At 53.5% G+C, this 19,307-nt stretch overlaps 4 protein-coding genes across 5 annotated transcripts; 1 reads left to right on the top strand and 3 right to left on the bottom strand.

The window, feature by feature from the left end:
• The first annotated feature begins 1,488 nt into the window (after nucleotides 1–1,488).
• Nucleotides 1,489–2,423, top strand: TMEM205 (transmembrane protein 205). Its single transcript, XM_072869012.1, has 3 exons — nucleotides 1,489–1,618; nucleotides 1,719–1,882; nucleotides 2,124–2,423. Exons 1-3 carry the CDS (start codon nucleotides 1,489–1,491, stop codon nucleotides 2,421–2,423), a joined length of 594 nt encoding a protein of 197 aa, XP_072725113.1.
• Nucleotides 2,424–2,861: 438 nt separating this feature from the next.
• On the bottom strand, nucleotides 2,862–10,875 carry TTC4 (tetratricopeptide repeat domain 4). 2 transcript variants are annotated; one of them, XM_072868282.1, is made up of 10 exons: nucleotides 10,778–10,875; nucleotides 10,550–10,667; nucleotides 10,262–10,423; nucleotides 9,502–9,579; nucleotides 8,553–8,677; nucleotides 8,176–8,262; nucleotides 7,043–7,257; nucleotides 5,791–5,872; nucleotides 4,609–4,691; nucleotides 2,862–3,595 (listed from the first exon to the last, which is right to left on the bottom strand). In XM_072868282.1, exons 1-10 carry the CDS (start codon nucleotides 10,847–10,849, stop codon nucleotides 3,547–3,549), a joined length of 1,071 nt encoding a protein of 356 aa, XP_072724383.1. In that variant the 5' UTR covers nucleotides 10,850–10,875; the 3' UTR covers nucleotides 2,862–3,546. The 2 variants fall into 2 exon arrangements, with proteins under 2 accessions (XP_072724383.1, XP_072724382.1); XM_072868281.1 differs by having other exon boundaries at nucleotides 2,864–3,659.
• A 1,374-nt stretch (nucleotides 10,876–12,249) lies between these two features.
• On the bottom strand, nucleotides 12,250–13,899 carry PARS2 (prolyl-tRNA synthetase 2, mitochondrial). The gene has a single exon (XM_072868285.1). The coding sequence runs from the start codon at nucleotides 13,678–13,680 to the stop codon at nucleotides 12,250–12,252; it is 1,431 nt and encodes a 476-aa protein (XP_072724386.1). The 5' UTR covers nucleotides 13,681–13,899.
• A 78-nt stretch (nucleotides 13,900–13,977) lies between these two features.
• TTC22 (tetratricopeptide repeat domain 22) lies at nucleotides 13,978–19,307 on the bottom strand. Its single transcript, XM_072867070.1, is given in 9 exon segments — nucleotides 13,978–14,249; nucleotides 14,643–15,173; nucleotides 15,658–15,811; nucleotides 16,981–17,024; nucleotides 17,027–17,078; nucleotides 17,080–17,142; nucleotides 17,697–17,815; nucleotides 18,477–18,592; nucleotides 19,249–19,307. Coding segments are annotated over 9 exon segments (1,410 nt in total).

Genomic DNA, 19,307 nt, shown 5'->3' with positions numbered 1-19,307 from the left:
TGCAGCGTCTGCTGGCCTCAGGCACGGGGGAGCGTGGACAGCAGGACTGGGTGGCTTGGAGCACCCATCTCCATCTGCTTCCTCCTGCAGCCACCTCCCGGGGACGAGGGACCTGCTGGCCGGCGCGCTGGAGCCTGTTGGGAGGCCCTTACCGGCCTTTCCCAGAGCCTCCTATTTGCCCTCCCCACCAAAGGCACTGCTCTGGGCCCGATTTAGCAATCAATCGCTATTTTTCTTTTTCCCTTAAAAAAAATAAATCCCTGCAGGGTGTTACCCCCTGCTCTGAACAACCCTCCCGGCTGCCGCTTCTTTGCATGAAAGCACCCAGCTGCCCGGCCGTTCTCGGCTGCTAATTCCTGCACGGAGGCGAGCGATTCGGAAAAGCGAATCTGGGACCCCAGGAGTGAGAGGACTCCATGCCAGCTGCCCGCAGCACCCATCGCTGCCTTGATGCAGGGAACAAAGCCCCACCAAAGGAGCACGGCTGCCTTCCCCGGGCCCCTGCCATCGTGCAGGGGACGAGGCTGCCGGAGAACGGAGCGGGGAAGCATCCCAGAAATGCCAAGAAGCTCTCGGCAAAGAAGAGGCCAGCTGGGGATTTACAGGCCAGCACTCCAGGTGGGATCCGAGTGCCTTCTCCAGTATGTGACGGTACCATCACGAGAAGGTTTCAAGGACCTGATTTCACAGATGCCTAAATAAATACATAGGAATTGATATATAAAAACACAGTGTATATTTATCTATTTTTGCAGGGGGAACGGGATGTAATTAGATGGCAGTGTCTCTCTCAAGGCTATCCCCGCTGTAATTCATGCCCCGAGGCAGCCAGCCAAGGGGAGGAGGAGGAATAAAGCAGGCGGCAGAATTGATGGGCTGCTCCCAGAAGCTTTGTTTTAATTAATTTCCAAAGCACTCCTTGTAGCCGAGCAGGCAGCTCCTTCAAAGCCTCCTTCCCCCCGCCGCTGCCCGTGCTCTCATGCCTGAGCCAGCGTGGGGTCTGGGGCAGTGGGGTGAGCCCAGGAGCCAGCCCTGCTTCTTCGAGCCCCGGGTGTTTTGGTTAAAGTGTGCAGAAGCTGTTTCTGTTTTTAGACAGGGGGACTTTTCCCTGGCCAAGAGGCCTCTTTGATGGCCACAGCATGGGCAGGCGTATTTGTCAGGGCTTTTCCTTTTCCCCTGTTATTGACTTTCTGCTTGTTCCTGCTGCCAGGGGTCAGATGGGGCTTTGACTGGACTTTGCCGAAAGTCCACCCGAAACGGCCCGTTACCGGGTGCTGACGCAGTGCCCGGCCCCTAAGATATAAGGGGTCTGAGACCTGGGTTTGCAGCCCAGTCAGGTGCATGGTGGTGGGGCCGGGTAGGGGCTGTGCCAGCTCTAAAGCTCTTCCCAAATAAGCGGGTTCGTGAAGCTGAACTGCATTTGCTGGATCCAGCTAGGTGACGGCAGTAACGGCAGCTCAGCGCTGAGTTAGGGGCAGCTTGGCCGACATGGAGGGATCCATTCCCAGCCAGGAAACCATGCCGACTGACACGGAGCCCTCCAACACTGTCAAACTGCTGCACCTGGTTTTCCTCTCCACCTCCTGGGGAATGCAGATCTGGGTGACCTTCGTGGCTGGTAGGTTGCGGTCCGTGCACACCGCCGTGGCTCTCTGCCCGGGGGGAGGCCCAGGGGAGGGGGCTTCGCCCCAGGACCTACCCGCTCTGCTCCCTTGCAGGGTTCGTGATGGGCAGCCGCCTCCCTCGGCACACCTACGGCTTGATCCAGCAGGAGCTCTTCCCCTACTACTTCCACATCAGCTCCGCTTGTGCCTTCCTCAACCTGACCCTGTTCGCCATGTACCACCCCAGCGAGCTGCTCAGCGACGAACAAACAACCCAGGTAGCCTCCCGCTTTGAGACGCAAGCTGGCCGTAGCTCAAATCCCTTCCTTTGCAGGGTCCCGCTCCGCTCTCTCCACTGAGGCTGGTTTGCAAACGATGACGAGGTCCACACATGGCTCTGGTTAAAAGAAACCAGTTAGCGTCCAGATCGCAGCGAGCCTTGGGTGTAAGAGGGGCTGGGGGAGAAATTTAATGCACCACGTGTGCGAGACGTTCACGGTGGGTGTTGCTCCCCTGCAGATCATTGTCTTCTTCGTTTGCGTCGCGGCTTCTGTGCTGAACACGCAGTGGTTCGGGCAGGTCACCTCCGACATCGTGGCAGACATGCACCGCATTGAGCGCAGCCACGGCCTCGGCCAGGAGGTCGGGCTCTTTACCAGCAAGTCCTGCAGGCAGCTGCGTGCCTCCAACCCCAGCTACAGGCAGCTCTCGGGCCAGCTCACCCTCTACCGCGCTCTGTCCTCCCTCTGCAACCTCTGCGGCATCGCGTGCAACGGCTTGAGCTTGTACTACTTGGCTGCCCATCTCTCTGCCCTGTGAGAGCAGGACACCGCAAGGCGAGGGCTGGCCGGCCAGAACCACCGCTCTGGGAAAAGGGAGCCATCCTCCTGCCTTGTTGTAACGTAACTCTAAGCTTTGGAGATTAAATTCCAGCGTCCTGAGATGGAGATACTTTTAACTGTATTTGTGGATGGTGCAGAAACTTAGGAATAGCGAGATGGAAATGCTTTCTGTAGAGCTGCCTGAATGCAGCTCTGGAGTGAGAAAAATCCTCCATGACCTAAGCAAAAGTGTTTATGGCTGAACAGCTTTTTAATGCCCCGTGCACTAGCTGTGTCTAAAACTGCAGTGTATTTCTGCAGTTACAGAGAGATTGCGGAAGAGAGAGAAATGAGAGATTTAGAATTACTTTTAATTAAATGCTGAAAGCTAATACAGAAGCGCAGAAGACCCTGTACGTTGGCTTTACCGCTTAGCGTAATGGATAAGGTTGTTATGCTTGGGTTTAGAATTGCTGTTTGTCATTCTCTTGTAGTATTTCATGAGGTGAGAAAAATTATTGTCTCATTTATTAGGCAGAAGTCAGTCTACTTAAAATAGACACGTTTATTTCTAGGTTATACAAGACAATCAGTACGGTAGCAAAAGGGTCAGTAAAACACACTGCTCCGAACAAAGAGCTCTGCTTTACCCTGGCCAGCAGCAGAGCCAAGCGGTGAACAAGCAGCAGCTGCTTAATCCCAGGCAGGAATCTGACCGCATCCATCCTGCTGCAAACAGGCAGGTATCTCCCCAGACCACTGCTGTTAAACCCCAGCAACTACAGCCCACCTCCAAGGAAATCAGTGATTTTTCACAGGTAAGTACATTCCCAGCTGCTGTTGCTTCAACTGCAGCTAGTGTTTGGCACCGCTTCAGGTTTATTTCAAAACCACATGCAGCCTATCACAGAGGAGACCTTCTGCAAGCCAGCTGGATTTCTTTTTAAACAAATAATCCCCTCTTGTAAACCCTGCATTCTCTTATGCTGCTTTCCTGGAAGCTTCCCTGTGTGCCAAGATTATTTCTCCCCTGAAGTGTGCAAGGTGTTTTTGTTCAAGCAGAAGTTTGCGGTCTGTAGCTGGGATAACAAACAGCAGCCTCTCGCACAGGATTCCTCGTTTCATTCGTGCTCGTTATAGTCGATGCACCTTCTTGCCAGAGAAGTACTCCTTAGAGAAAGGAGAACGCTTTACAAATGCCAAAACTGTTGGAGTCCCAGCCTTTACAAAATACCTGCAAAGATTAAAAGGAGTCCTTTGGCTTCCTTGTAGCTGGCCAAGTGTCACGCAAAGTGAGTGACTTCCGACCAGCTCAATAAAGACTGACCTCCGCAAGGCCAATGACAAGCTTTTTTGCTGATTAGCAGAGCCTTTCGTAGCCAGGGCTACACACATCTGAGGAGGAGTGTTCTATGAATCAACTCTTCTCCCAACAGCTACTTCTAATTAAAATGGCTGCTATTCTCCCTCTGGAAGGAGGTTTCTTCTGCAACTGCCCTTACAGCCTGAAATCTGAGGGCTTATGCATGCTGCTGAGTTTTATGGAGTGACAGGTCAGGCACAGCCGGCAGCAGTGGACCTAGAGCTCTGCTCCCACTGTGACAAACCAAGCCGCTAGCGCCGTGCAGCAGGCTTTCTCCAGCTAGCTACAACATGGTGCAAGTTAATAGCACAGGCTTTACAATCACTTTTTTTGGCTTCACAAACAGCAAATTCTTCTCTCTAAATAACTGCGTAACACTTTAAAGTCAGTTTCAGAATGAAACTGTGCTGCATGCTGTGTTGGGGGCTGCTCAAGCAGCATTATCAACAGTGAGAGCATTGTTAACCTTCAACATGCTCTCTTTATATGCTGCTGCTTTTAATTTTTTTTTTAAAGTAGCTTTGTGTAGATGGAATCTGAAACAGCTCTTTTGTGCTGCTGCTTCTGTGTAGCCCAACTCCCCTTCCCAACTCCATCCAGTCCTGGAAAGAGTCATTAATTTTTTTTTTGGGGAAAAAAAAATACGTAAGTCGCTAAATCCAGGGACAAAATCCATACAGTCCCACTGCTTTACACCTTCCCCACGTAGAGATGCCAAGAATTAGAATTATTAAATCAGAGAACAAAACTGCACTTAAAGCCCAAAACTCGTACTTTTTGCCTTCATTCTCTCTCTGGACATGAACAGGTACAGCCTCACCTTTGGTGCTGCAGCACTTGTAGCAATGTGTGTTCTGGGTTCAGCTTGTACATTTCTGCTCTTTCTTCATCTTCAAAATAGAGCTGAAAAAATTTGGGAGGGTTGTTAAATAGTTACAATACACGAAGGCAAACTACTAAGCTGTTGAAAGTCCAGTAACAGCGCACCATATATCGACTAGAGGTTTATTAAACTTCTGTACCTTGAACTGACTGTGTCGGATGCTAACTTCAGCAATGTGGAAACTGGTTTGTGTAAATTCCAAGTCTTCCCTGTATAAACCAGCTTACCTTCTTATGGCAGTGGCCGCGGGAAGGCAAAATACACTGGCTGTTCCCGTGCTTTACAGAGAATCAATCCAAATCTACAGGCTGCTTTTTAACAGGTCAAATGCAGCAGTAGTGTGAGCTAAACTGAGCCGGTTTAAAGATATTTGAACAAAACAGAGTAGATTTAAGAGATTCGAATCCAGCAACTGTGCCTTAAGACTGTACACGCACACAGAGCTATAATCTCAGTTTTTAACCTGGTAAAGTACACAGCCACTGTCCTTTTGGATCTGTCTGCTCACTGCACCAAAGGCTGTGCTGTTGCCTGGCACATGTGACACTGAAGTGGAAAATGAAAAATAAACATCTGTATCCTTCTATGTACAATTTCTGAAAAATTCTCCAAACCTGCCATAGCCACAACCAACTCGCATCCCACGTGTACTAAAGTCTTAATAGAGACATATTGTCTTGATGGGATTAAGTGTTTAAGCACCACCAGTTAGATCTGAAAATAACCTTTTTTTAAAATATTTTCTCATTTGTATTAAGCAACTTCACAACAACGCAAAAAACTGGCAGCCCACCAGCTTGATGGTCTAAATCTTAATTATCGTTACAAAGATGGGAATCTAAGCAATACCTATAAATACCTTCTATCAAATACAACGTAAGCGGAAGACAAAATAACTTTTTCATTCATGAATTCTGTGTCCATATCAGCACATCTGGAAAATGTTTGAGTTAATAAACACATGTAGTTGTCCAAATCCTTATTTCACATCCATGTATGGTAAATAGGTAAGGATGCCATTGCTTTCATACACTCAAAGTTGCTCAGTTTCACTCCAGAAAAAAAAAAACAACCCACAAGACAACAACCCTGAAATAGAAGGAAAGTCAAACTTCTCACCTCAAGATTGCTGGGAAGGTATTTTCTTTCTAAATCCCACGGAGGTAACTCAGCAAACATCACCATTAAATGATCAATAAACCTAAAAGCCAAAATACACTTGGTTAGCTTAGCTAAAGCATTCAGCTTCAATAATTTGTACAGTTGCATTTGAATGACGGTAAAAATACATTAGCAAATTAGACAATAGACTTGAAAGTAAGTTTAGATCACTAATAGTTCCTTCCCTTCCCCATTGCTCTCCCAATGAGACCAAAGCCCTGTTGTAACTCATGCTGTTGGTTCCAAACTTGAGCAGCACAACAGCAAATTATTTTTAACTTTTCATTTTCACAGTGAAAAAGATGTCAAAATAAACACCCCGCATTTTGTGTAAAACTGATTTTCCTTCTACATGGTCCCACCAGCACCATGCTTCATCAGATCAGGGTGCTCAGAATACGCATGTGTGTCAGAGGCTTGTTTATTTTGGTACTTCAGGAGTGCTGGCGGACAATTTATTCCAAGAACCCATTTTCATTTCCTTTGGTCGTGAAAAGGTGTAGTGAACACTACTGTATAGGAACCACAACTTTACTGATCTGCTTGCACTGTAATTTTGAGTCCTAAACTTATTAGTAGATCTGAGGAAAATGTATCTCCCCCTAAAAAAAAGTTACAAATTCCAAATTTGTTTAACATTGCAAGATCAGAAATTGAAGTTAACATCAAGAAAAGTGGAATTCCCACCTTGCCAGTCACTTGCTTATAGTCTGAAAGGTCTGCAGCACTTCAGTCAGGCCTGCTGTAAGCCCTAAGGAAAACTATGGGGTCACTGGTGGTTAGGAGAGGGTCCTTTTGGAAGCTTTTTATAATTTTTAAGGTTAATCCTCTTTCCAAGACCCCATATTTGGACGGCTTCGAAGTAGCACCTTAATGAACCTCTAAAATCCATGCATGCGGATGGGTCACTGGTATTACTGGCCACTGGTCTAAGCTTGCACTGCAAGCCCCTTTAATCACGCTGTAAATGTACGTAACGTCGAGATTTTGGCCCTCATATTTTAAAGCAGCATTCACAAATCATAGAATAATTCAGGTTGGGAAGGACCTCAGGAGGTCATCTAGTGCAACCTCCTGCTCAGAAGCAGGGTCAGCTATGAGATTAGAAATCTGGAACGACTTCATTAGCATGGCAGTGTTTCACTTGCTGTCTGTTCTCATCTACTCAAACATCTCCTTTATGCAAGAACGCTGCTGACAGCGCATTTACCGGGAGTTCTCATGAAAAGCCGCAATGAAGTCTGTTTGCTCGTGCTCAGGGTACAGAAAGAGGACAGGCCAGTTCAGGTTGCCATCAGCATCCAAGTGCACCTTTGCCCCCGTGGCATTGTCAGAGTGGAACCCATCTAAGGATATTTCAGCCAGGCCATCTGATATTTCCTCTTCTTCATTTGAAGGCTCAAGAACCAGCTTGATATTTCTTTCCTGGAGGGGAGGAAGGAAAAAAAAACACCAAACCCCACCCAAAAACCAAACAGGTAGGGTGGGGAGAATAAGAGCAAAAAATTAGCAGTCAGTGAAAGGACAAATTGTGTCATTCTTACTAACGAGTCAGCTCTTAAACATGCCATCAAAAGCCTTCCTACAGTATGAGACTCAGGTGACTGGTCTTCCCAGTAGCATCCAGAACCTCAGCCAGACACCCAGACTCCTCATAAAATGGATGAGGAGAGGTGGGAATCCAGAGGAGCCCACATGCTGAGAGAAGAGCCTGAGAAAACATGGGGAAAGGGATGCATCTGAAATCCTGTCCTTTGGGACCTGGCAGGCATAACTTCAGGGTGCAACAACATGCACCAGCTCCCGAGAACATCCACTCTTTCAGAAAACTGAAGAAAGCTCACTCTTTTCTTTGGAAGACAACTGCAGAAGAGGAGATAGGATTTCCGTAATAGCCCAAAACATTTTACATAGCCCAAACATTTCCTGAGGAAGGAGAGGATCCAGGATTGATTCTCTCCTCCACCCTACTGGATGGTTATCTTCCACCCTTCCACCGAAGTAATACCCATCAGCAGCAACGAAAGCAAGGTTCGTTGGGCCAGTGTGATGCTGCAGCCCAGCAGCCAGAGCACTCTCTTGGATGCTCAGTCCATCTCCTAACACTGGGTTTGTATTTTGCACTAGTTGTTACCTGAAATATGGAAACCTGGGAGCTGGGGCTAGAGCCTTGCAGATAAGGAGAATCATGGTTTTAACGCAATTTTTTGGCTCTAGCCCTCAGAAGTCTGTGTACGAGAACAAGCTCTGAGACACACACAAGAGAGCTCTTAAAAAAACCCCAACCAACCAACCAAAAAAACCCCCAAACCACACAAAACCAAACCGCCCTCATTGACCCACCTTTATTGCTGCAAGCAAAATTTCCTTTTCAGACTGCTTTTTCTTCTCCATCACCTTTGCTTTCCTTGCATCCCGCTCCTCAGCTCGCTACATGTAAGAAAAGGTTGCACCATGGTCACACACAGCAAGTCAATGACCATCACTGAGCTACCCTGCCAATGAGTGGAGAAATCAGTTCAGATCTCCAGAAGGGTCCCCTCCAGCTCCTTCCCCTACACATCTCAACAACACGCACTACACGGAACCACCACTCAATTCTGTTTGGGGATATTATACTACACAGAAACATGTACGGAGCACACTTCAACCAAGGATCCCAAAGTGCTTCTTGACACAGAGTAGGCGACAAGCATTGTAGACGCTGCCTTAATATTTACCTTTAATTTGTCAGCTTTAGCTCTCATTTCCACAAGCTTTTTCTCTTTTGAATCTATTCGCAAGCCCTCCTCACACCATGCTATTGCTTCAGAGAAATTCTTTAGCTCCATGTGACAGAGAGCTCCTGGAAGGATTAAGATTTTAAGTTTCTAGTATGGGAGTCAGTATACAACTACTACGCAAAGTGGTGGTTATAAAGACAGCATTAGCCCTAGTGCTTTCAAGTGGCATATACAGCAGCGCACGCTATTGTCTGCGTGGTTGTGTTCAATCGTAGACTTCTGGCAGGTCTATTCAGCTGAGAAGAAAATCTAAAATATTTCAGCAGTTCTTGTATCATTTGCTCATCCAGTGACAGAAATCAACAGAATGATGCTAGAAGTGTCTGTTACAAGCAAGATTTTATCATTATAGTTAACATATCAGTATTTGTCTCATAAGGAAAACTAAAGTAGCCATTTCCATGGAGTGAGAAATGCTGGGGAGGGAAAAAAAACCAAACCCCAAAAACCAGTATTGTGGAAAACAGGAAGAATTATGCTGTGCTTTACAGAACCAGGTCCAATGCCTCACTGACAGATACAGAAGCTGAAGAGCAAAGAGCAGATAGTGTTTTGACTGAAAATCCAAAGCAGAACGCAGAGCTCTGTTTTGGGGAGAAACAGCAATAACAAAAGAAGAGGAAAAAGTCTCGTACAGTAACCACTTTACTTTTCTGAAACTAATGCTGTCTGGAAACAAAGTATGATGCACACTCACAGTAATTTAAGGTTTATAAACATGTTATTTAAGGCACAGAAACATGCAGCGAAACAAAGCAACATCTTACAACAGTCTGTTCCAGGGCTTGTAACAATAACAGCATAGTAAGTAAAACTAACACGTGCAAAACTGTTTTGAAGCGATGTTCCTTGCGCTCCAAGCAGTAACACGTTCTTTAACTCTTACCTCTTATGATTGCTTTGAGATGAGTGGGCTTTAGCTTTTTTGCTTGGATGGCATCATTGAGAGCAGAACGGTAGTTACCTATAAAGCAAGCAAAACTGCTCAGAACGTTTCATTTATATTTAAAATTCAAGCTGATCCCAAGGTGACAAAATAGCTTACGTGGAGACTCTGTAATTCGCTGTTTCTACAATGAGTGTGAGGCGAGAGGAGGAAGAAGGAGCAAATGAAGAGCAAGAAGCAAAAGGACAGGAATCAATCACTCAGGTGGGAGGCAAGTAACATGACTGTGAGCAAACCACCTCCCAGCCGCAACACACAACAGCATTAAACGGCCAAGAACACCCTCCCTGCTGCGCAGACGCTCTTGGTAGGATAGGTGGTAGCTTGAGGAGGACATGGCCAGGCAAGAGTGATAGAATGTGTTGCTTCAACAAATTTTTGAGGGCCGGGCATCCCCCTGTATTTCCAATCACCCTGTGAATCTGTTCCGCACCAAAACCCACTGGTTTTTCCCTCTCCGGGAGCCAAGACTCGAGCAGCAGGTAATAGCTGCAATGAACAAAGCACAAACCCTGCACACAGCCGTGCTCTGAAGCGAGCCAGGTCTTCAGGGTCTTCTTCTCATGAACAAACTAGTATGTTGTACCACAAAAAAAAAGTAAAGAAAAAGAAAACCCAAAAGGGGGATGGAAAAGCAACTCTGGACCGCAGAGCCGCCTTCCCAGCCCTGTCCGAGGCAGAATGGTACACGTCTCCTTACCCAGGTAAAACTGTGCGGCCCCTCGGTTTGTGTGCAGCACGGCCTTCAGCTCTGGGTCCTCGCATTTCTTTTTCAGCCCCTCGCTGTAGGCGACGACAGCTCTCCTGTAGTCCCTCTCCCTGAAGTACTCGTTCCCTTCGTTTTTGTACATCCTGGCCAGCTCTGCAGGGGAAGGGAAGGGAGGGGGGACAGGGCCTGAGCGGGGGGTGCAGCACCCCACCGCCCCACGGGTGCCCCAAGCGCTCTCCCCCGGCCGGGGCAGACCGGCAGAGCCCCCCGGCTGCCCACCTGCGGGGTCCTGCTCCTCGTCGAAGAGGAGGGACTGCAGACAGGCCAGCTCGGGCTGCCGCGCCGCGTCGATCTCGGCCGGGCACCGCTTCATGAACATGGGGATGGCCTCCAGCTCCTGCGGGCGGACACACACCGTCCCTCAGCTCAGCTCAGCCCCGCCCAGCCCAGCCCAGCCCAGCTCAGCTCAGCTCGGCTCGGCCCGGCCCCGCACGCCCCCCGCCTCACCTGCTCCCAGGTATCGGGGTGGAGAGCACCCCGGTACCGCGCCGCGCCGCCGCCCGAGCCGGCCTCCGCCATGCTGCCGCCTGGCCCGCCCCGCTTCTTCCGACCGCCCCCGCGCCTCAGGCCCGGCCCCAGCGCCCTCAGGCCCGGCCCCTCGCCTCAGGCCCGGCCCCTCGCCTCAGGCCCGGCCCCTCGCCTCAGGCCCGGCCCCAGCGCCCTCAGGCCCGGCCCTCCCGGCCTCAAGCCCACTTTCAGCAGCCCGTTTAGGTGGCATCTCCGCTGGAGATGGCAGGTGGAGCTGATCCTGGCTGGGCCAAGGAGAAGGACAGAAGGACTAGGTGACCCCCGCAGGTCCGGGAGCATGGGTCTCCACCACAAAGCCCTGCACGAGAGCGGCACCGTTGTTGCTGCTGATCTCTAGATCCCAGAGCCAGGAGCTGCGGCACGGGGGAAGGCAACTCCCTCCAAAGAGCTCCCCGTCCAGGGCAGGATAGCAAAGCCACACGGTGGCTCATGGGGCGACAGCACCAGTCGGTGCGGCTGGGATGGCGGCAAGCTGTTCCTCACAGGAGCCCCGGGGCCCGGCGTGGCAAGCCCCACACTGCAGCGGGCACCTACAAGTGGGATGCCACCACCCTGCGGGACAGGGTTACTTACAGCCTATAACCAACAACATGGCCTGGACGTTTTTACCCCCAGGCTTTGCAGGCTCCAAATTTCACGTTTCCTTGTTAATTTTTTTGCAAAGATTTTTTACCACCCTGAGGCCGCATCCCCGAAACCACACCGTCACCACCCAAGCCTGGCAGATCCAGGCGTCTCACCAGCTGGACTGACTTGCAGGACCGGGGTGCGGATGCCTGACACCATTCTGCACCTTAATTCCTGCAGATTTGCAGCGCTGTGGCATTTTCAAGGTGAACAAGGCTCTAGAGTTCACCATTTTGCTTTAATTAACCTCCACCTTCACAGAACCTGGGCGTCTCCAAGGAGAAGACGCAAACGGAGGAAAGGCGCCTGCCTTCCTTCCTCTCTCTGTTAAAATCCCTCGTGCCGAGAACTCAGCACCTGAGAAGGGCAAGGGAAGCCCTCCTGTCCCCCCTCCTGCAGCCTCCGCTGTTGCGTGCGCTCGACAGAGGCCATCACCAGCCTGTCTGCTGTGGCCGGGCAGCACGGGGCTGACCCTGCCAGCACCCTCAGAGCCACACAACGCTACATGCGCTGGTAAAAGCAGCTCACGGGGGCCTGTAGCCAGAGGGAGAAACTCCCCTGGTCTCATGGGAGAACGTGGGCTGACCCCAGCTCAACCCCAGCACCCGGCGTGGTCGCAAGACACTGTGGCCGGCTCTGACGCGAGCTGGATTCGGCTCCGGTCACCCAGAGCCATTGCCGACAACATGCACGTCCTTGAAAAGGAACCAGGGCTGTTCAGATAAACTTAATGCAGCAAAATGAGAGATTCAGAGACAGGGAGTTTAAGGGACTTGCACTTTACTCAGCAGCTCAGTGACACCTTCCTTGGTGAGGAACAAAACCTCGCCGGTATTCTGATTCCAGACCTCGAAGACCGGGGGGTCCTCGCAAACCCTCTTACCGGCTATGACCACGTAGGGATAGCCCAGCTTGTTGGCGTCCTTTAGCCTTTTGCCAATGGTCAGCTGCGTCCTGTCATCCAGCACCGAGTCGTCGGCGAGGTGGGGCAGCGCTTCGGTGAGGTCGTCGTACAGCCGCTCCAGCAGCGCGGCTCCCTCCTCCTCCTCCTTGCTGCCTCTCTTGGGGGGAACGAAGCAGAGCTGGTAGGGCGCGATGAGGCTCGGCCAACGGATGCTGTCCTCCGTAGAGAGCACCTCGATGGAGGCCGCCAGGATGCGAGTGACGCCCAGGCCGTAGCAACCCATTTCTGCCAGCTGGGGTTTGTTCTCGCGGGAGCAGAAGACGGCGTTGGAGACGGAGGAATACTTGGTGCCCAGATAAAACGTGTGGCCCACTTCGACCCCTCTGGTCTGCGTAAGTTTTTCTCCGCACGTGGGGCAAGACGTTTGCTCCCCGTTTAGCGTTTCCACGTTGGCCGCAAAATGTCCGTCAGGGCACACCACCAGCCTGTCCTCGCCGACATCTGCTGGGAGCTGGAACTCGTGGGACACGGTGCCGCCGATGCTGCCCGTGGCCGCCCGCACTTTGACGACGGGAAGGCCCAGGCGTTCGAAGAGGCTGTGGTAGGCGTTGCACACCAGGTCGTAGGTCTGCCGAGCCGCCTCTTCGGAAGCGTCAAAGGTGTACATGTCCTTCATGTAAAACTCCCGGCTGCGCAGCAAGCCGAAGCGGGGCTTGGGCTCATCCCGAAACTTCCTGGTTACCTGGTAGAGGCGCAGCGGGAGCTGCTTGTAGGACAGGTTGCTCTGAGCAGCCACCAGCTCCGTGACCGCCTCCTCGTGCGTGGGGCCCAGGCAGTAGCCCTTGCCGTGCCGGTCCACCAGCCGGAAGAGCTCCGGCCCCATCTGGTCCCAGCGGCCGCTGGCACACCAGAGCTCCGCCGAGCTCAGGCTCGGCATGTTCAACTTCTGCCCTCCCACGGCCTGCATCTCCTCGTCCATCGCCTTGACGAGCTTCTCCATGGCGCGGACGGTGGGCGGCATGTAGTAGTAGCAGCCGGGGCTGGAGGGGTGGATAAGCCCCCCTTGCAGCATCAGCTTCTGGCTGCGGCAGGTGGGCTCCCCGGCCCTGCCGTCCCACCCGGCCCTGCCGTCCCACCCCGCCTCGCCGCCCGCCTGCAGGTTGAGGGGCTGGAAAACCTGCGAGAGCAGCAGCCGCCGCCGAGCCCTGCCCGGGGCGCCGTGCCGAGCCCTGCAGCCGCGCCGCCGGGCGCTCAGCGCCGGGAGCCGCCACCTCCTCAGCAAGGCCTCCATGGCGCTGCCGCGGAGGGCCGAGCCCGCGGAGGGCCGAGCCCGCGGAGGGCCGAGCCCGCGGAGGGAGAGCGGCGGCGGAGCGGGGCCCAGCGGCGGCTGCAGGGCCGGGCCGCCCCCCGTCCCCTCGGGCACCGGGACGCGCAGCCGCGCCCGCGCACACCCGCGCGCCCGCGCACACCCGCCCGCACGCGCAGACAGGCACCCGCCCCTGCCGCGCGCAGCCCGCCGGGACCACCGCCCGCCCCGCCCCGCCGACACAACCAATGGGAACCGCAGCCTCCGTCACGTGGGGGGAGCTCACCCGCAAGCGGCTGGAAACCGGAAGTTGGCGGGGCGGGCGGAGGAGGCCGGAACTCTATGGTTCCGCCGGCATGGCGGCGGCGGGGCGACGGGCGCCACCTGCCGGGCGGGCAGCGCGGCCCGCAGCAGGAGGTCCGCCCAGGGGTGACCCCGCGGGATCTCGTTGCCGCCTCCCACCCGCCGTGGGCCGCAGCACCCCCGCGGCTGTGCCGAGCTCCCGTGGCCGGGCCGTGTGACATCCTCGGGGGGGGCACAGCAGCTGGTGCGGGCTGGGCCGGGGAGGGGGCGTGACAGCCCCAGCTCGGGTGTCATCGAGACCCAACAGCCCCCGCAGCAAGGGCGGGAGCGGGACCGCCTCGCCTCACAGCTCTGCCGCCCTGGCGCTGGGGACGTGGCTGAGGGGGGACACCCCCGGCTCTCTGCCGCCTGCCCAGGGCGGGAGCTGGAGGTTTGGAGGGACCTCAGCAGGCAGCCATCCACGGGCGGGGGATGGCGGTGGGTGGCCACCAGTGCCAGGGACAGCGGAGCCACAACAGGGCTCTTACAGGGCTAACGCCACACGGGATTTGTCTATTGCTTTTTTAATTAACGAGGTTTTAGAGAACTGAGAGGGTCCTGACAGCTCACGAGAGAGGCAGCCGCTCTGCAGGACCTGCTGCCACCCCTGATGCCTCGGAGGGACGGTGACCGCTCGTTCCTCGCGCCCGTGGAAGAATCGACCTTCGTTGTCTCAACCAGCAGCTGCACCGGCACCATCCTCCCCTGGGCGGTCATGGCTTTGGAGAGCCGGATCACCTCCAGCGCGCCGTTGCGGCAGACCACCCTCAGCTCCCGCTGCAGGCGCTGCCGTGGGAATTTCTCCTCGGCCTTCTTAACCCACTGCTCCACCTCCTGCATCAGCATTTCCCTCTTCAGCTTCTTCTGACCAAAGAGTAGGAGCAGCGGCTCCAGGAGGCACCGCAAGCTCTCAGTGGAGCCCGCATCGTCCAGTTCGATGTGCTTGAAGCACTCGATGGCGAGTGTTTCCTGGCTTTTAAGCTGCAGGCATTTGCCCCTGAAGAGCTGCAGTTCGGGTATGGTATCGCCCAGGTCAAACTCCATGGCTTTGTCCGGGAATGCCAAGGTGCCGATCAGTGCCATTTCATCCACCAGGAACTGTTCTTGCACGGCGTCTATGCTCATGTAATAGTAAAAAATAGTAAACGGGGGGGTGGGGGCAGGACAAAATGGGGCTGCCAGGAGAAAACAGAGACCAACGGCTGCCTCTGAGGATGACACTCCCCATCCGGCTCTGGGGAGGGAGTAATGGAGCGTGGCTGACCTGCTCTCAGCACCACGTCCATCGTGTACACGCGGGGCTGGAGTCCTGCTCCCATCCTCGTGTCTAATGTCTCCCACTGCCTGGCTGCAGGTGGCTCTTAACTCCTGTAAGCTCTCTGAATTCCCTCCCAGCTAAGGCTGATGTTAACCGTAGCAATCTCACCGTTCTCTGTTCCTGCCTTCAGCCCTGCTGCACCTCACCACCTCCCTCACACCTAACTAGAGCCGAACCCAACAGGAGGGAGAGGCAGCCAAGGGCCAGCTTTTGTGGTCTAACTTTAGGGCTGAGAGTTAATGAAAACCTGGGCACGCTGCAAGGAGCTCCCCAGGATCTCAGGTATGGTGTGCCCATCCTCACCTGGCCCATGCCCAGGTTTGACCTCAGGCATGCACAAACCTTGACGACCCTTTCGAGGTCATTTTTAGCATGCATCAGCTTCCTTCTGTCAGGCACTGGGCCCTCTCCCATCTTGGCACGTTCCAGATCTTGTAGGTACACCTTCATGTGGATCTGGAGACCAGAGGAAACTCCTCAGCTTGGCTCAGTGCCCAGTTGCAGGATGGATGACGAAATGATGTGAATACAAACCACTAGCACGCGCCAGTTCAGCTCCTTGGCCGTGCCAAGCTACACCAGAGAGCCGGGCCAGCTTGCCCAGCACCAGCACCTCAGTGTCCAAAGCGTGACCCCATGGTTAGCAGTACCAGGAAAGGTGGTGCAAGCCCCTGAGATGCTGCTCACCCTGTTGACCTGGGCTGTAAATTTGGTGATCATGGGGACCTTGAAAGCAAGTAGCGCATCTGCCCCCCCTTCCAGGCTCACACATGCGGGCAGCGTGCCCTGACCTGTTCAGAGGTTGAACCACTTGGCCATAGGAGTGTGCTTGAAGAAGGGCTGAGAAATCAAAAGCCTTTTTCTTATGTCATTTCAGCTTTCTCAGTCAAACCTGGCAGACAGACAGACACCACCCAGCACCCAGTGACCACCTCCATGCTGCACTTTTCAGCCTCCTGCCTCTAGCTCAAAGGAAGTTAAACATCTCTGAAGAGCAGTTGTAAGCTCATATTGAAGTACTCCACTAGAGGAGGAGATTTCACTTCACTGAGCCGTATTTTATGAGGAGTTAAATAATCCTGTTTAAATGTAGGGAAGTAAGAATGAGTTCTTCTTTTATTTAAAAATGGGATTTGAAGAAATCTTCATGATTCTTCTATAATGGGAAATGCTCACTAATGTGCACTCCTGTTTACAGGGGGCTGGAAATGAGCAAAATCAAGGGATTAAAGAGCACATTTTTGATGCTCCTGAGTGATTTAGGAGCATTAAAGTCATTAAATAGTCGAGCCGGTTCTGTGAGGTGGCTCAGCGTCCTGTTAAACATTGCCCAGAGGGACCTGGGGAAGTCCCTCAGCAGCTCAGTGCTGGAGCCAGGACCTGGCCCAGGTTTCCTGGCTGCCAAGTAGCAACTTCGCTCCCACACCAGCCCTCACTGGTTTCGTCAGGCAATTACTTCTCCCTGCGTGTTTCTCGCCACACTCAAACAAGCAATGCAAACGCTGTCTGGGAGAAGCGCCGTGGCTGTCTCGGAGGCTGGAGGAGCAGGACAGGTCACTGCGGGAAGGGGACCTGCTCACCCCTCAGACACCCAGCACGCTGTGCTGGCCCCGACGAGGACTTACCTGTGCCCGGGTGCGGTATGCCTGCCAGCTGAGCTGCGGTCCCACAGGACACCCAGTGCCATATTGCATATCCCTTTGGCCATCTCCTGCTTGCCCAGGGAAGTGGAAGGTTTTCACCAGGCGGTTCGGGACGGGAGGGTTGTCTTTCACTGTTTCTATCGCCTGTTTAAGCCACAGAAGTGAAACATGTTTCCGTCAGTGGCTTATTGCCTGCTGTGCTGATCAAAGCGACAAAACCATCTTGGATTGATTCGCCGGGGCGGTGCTTTAAACGGGAGGGTTTAAGGCTATACAAGAGACGCGGTCTGCCGGGAAAGCTGATATCTCTTATTAAATCAGGAGACAGGACTGAATGCGGGGCTAAGCTCGGGGGTTATGTGCCTGAAAGCATGTCTGTGCTTTTTATTTTTTCCAGCTGTGCTGGGGGAATCTAATAAAAGTACTGCTCTCCCTGCAGCCTTTCACCGAACTGCTCGCCTGCTGCTTTGCCAGGGGCTGATTTACACCATCGGAGCCAAACGCGTGGCCTGAGAGGGGTGTGCCTTGCATGTGGCGGGACCGAGGGTCTCGGCTCCCGTCTGGGGCCTCCCCTCTTTGCCCTGGGGGATTTCCACGAGGAAAAATGCTGAGGATGGGGGGAAGATGAATGAAGGACCAAGCAGGCGATGGCAGCTGCCTTGAATCAGTCCCTGGCACAGCAGCGCTGGACATAGCACCTTGCTAAAGCAATCGAGGGGGTCAGTCTCAGAGAAGCCACAGTCCTGGATCCCCATCGGCGTGGTGGAAAATGTTTCTTTCCTTTCCAGCAGCATCCCCAGGTTGCACCAGGCCACGGCTCGGGAAGAGAAGTCAGGGCAGGTGAGAGGCCAAGTCATTCAGTGGCCGAACCTCTCTCCATCTTGCGGAGGATTTGCAGTTTGGGCCTGGGGTCTCGGCACAGAGGGGCAGCACATCCCGACCGACCCTGGACATGTTCTTGCACAGCTTGTCGGTCCATGAGCCCACAGCACTGGCTTACACACGTGGCTGGCTAACTTTCCCGACTACTTTCATTCCCTCCAGTGGTGTTACTGTAACTGCACGACTGCAGGACAATATTTTTATGCCCAGTGAAGCGGTAGTTGCAGGGCTTGCCTTAGATTCACCCCTCGGGAAGTTACTGGGGGATATAAAATTACCGCACATCCCCTGCCCCCTGGCAGCTACTCAAGGTGCGGGCGCTCCCAGGTAACCCTCGGGTGCTTTCAGACAGCTCCTCCTGAGCAGGCAACACTTTTGAAAATAAACAACGCTGATAAAAATACAGTAATTAATTCAATCAGAAGAATGCATATCATCATCTGAGGTTCAGGGCTACCTTGGATGTAGGTACGTACAGCATCCATCAGTGCTGGATGCATTACACCATGAGTGAGGTGTGCGTAGGGACCAGAGGTGGGTTTTTACACAGATGGGTTTGGGGTCCCCCTCCTGCTGAAATAATCAATTTCTCCTACCTCTGTACTGAGCATTGGAGGACTTGATGACTTGTCGGAGCAGCGCCAGGGTCCTGTTGAAGGCGGGCAGCCTCTTCTGCTCCTCGCTGCCCTGGCTCAGCAGGATCCCATCCAGCCTGCAACGGGAGCGGGCGGCATGGCTGGGACGGGGCAGCTAACCCCGCTTTCTGCACCAAACAGCAGCCCAGCGCCAGGGAACCGGCTTCCTCAGGCCTGGCTTGCTCTTGTCCAAAACGCCATGGGTGTGAAGGGGGCCGGCAAGCCTCCCCTGCGAAGATCATGGATGTGGATCGCCTTGCCCAGACCTGCCAGTGCTCACGGATGCAGCAAATACAGCACCACAGAGGACACAAGCACCGAGAGCATCATTTTATTGCCCAAAGTGGGATTGGCAGGTTGGGTTGTTGCTTTAAGACTGTATTTTTTAGCAGTTTAGAGATAATTTGTCCCTGTGAAAGCCTGGTAATCGGTTGGATCAAGCCCTGAATATGTTGCTTTAGCCAGGCTGGGAGCCTCTGTTACAACCAGGCTCCCTGCCTCGACCCTGCTGTTTGTCGGCCCTGTCTGCTCCCGGGAGGGGACGTTCCCTGGGGAACCGCGATGCTGGGTGCCATGGCAAGGGCTGCCACCATCCCTGCAGCCCTCGGGGACCAGAGCTGCCAGCATAGGGCTGCAGGCGCTCCCCGGGGACACGGGCAGCCAGGTGAGGCCACCGGCTGGGTTTGCCTGGATGCTTGGGGAGAGCTGGACTTACTGGTGTAGCTCTCCTCACCTCCCAGATTGTCTGTGCCTGCTGGGAAGCAGCTTCTTGCACGGGGACTTTTTGCACAT

Source organism: Ciconia boyciana, chromosome 7 (assembly GCF_034638445.1).
Source record: "Ciconia boyciana chromosome 7, ASM3463844v1, whole genome shotgun sequence".
Classification (NCBI taxonomy): domain Eukaryota; kingdom Metazoa; phylum Chordata; class Aves; order Ciconiiformes; family Ciconiidae; genus Ciconia; species Ciconia boyciana.
This window is presented reverse-complemented; position numbering and strand designations above follow the sequence as displayed.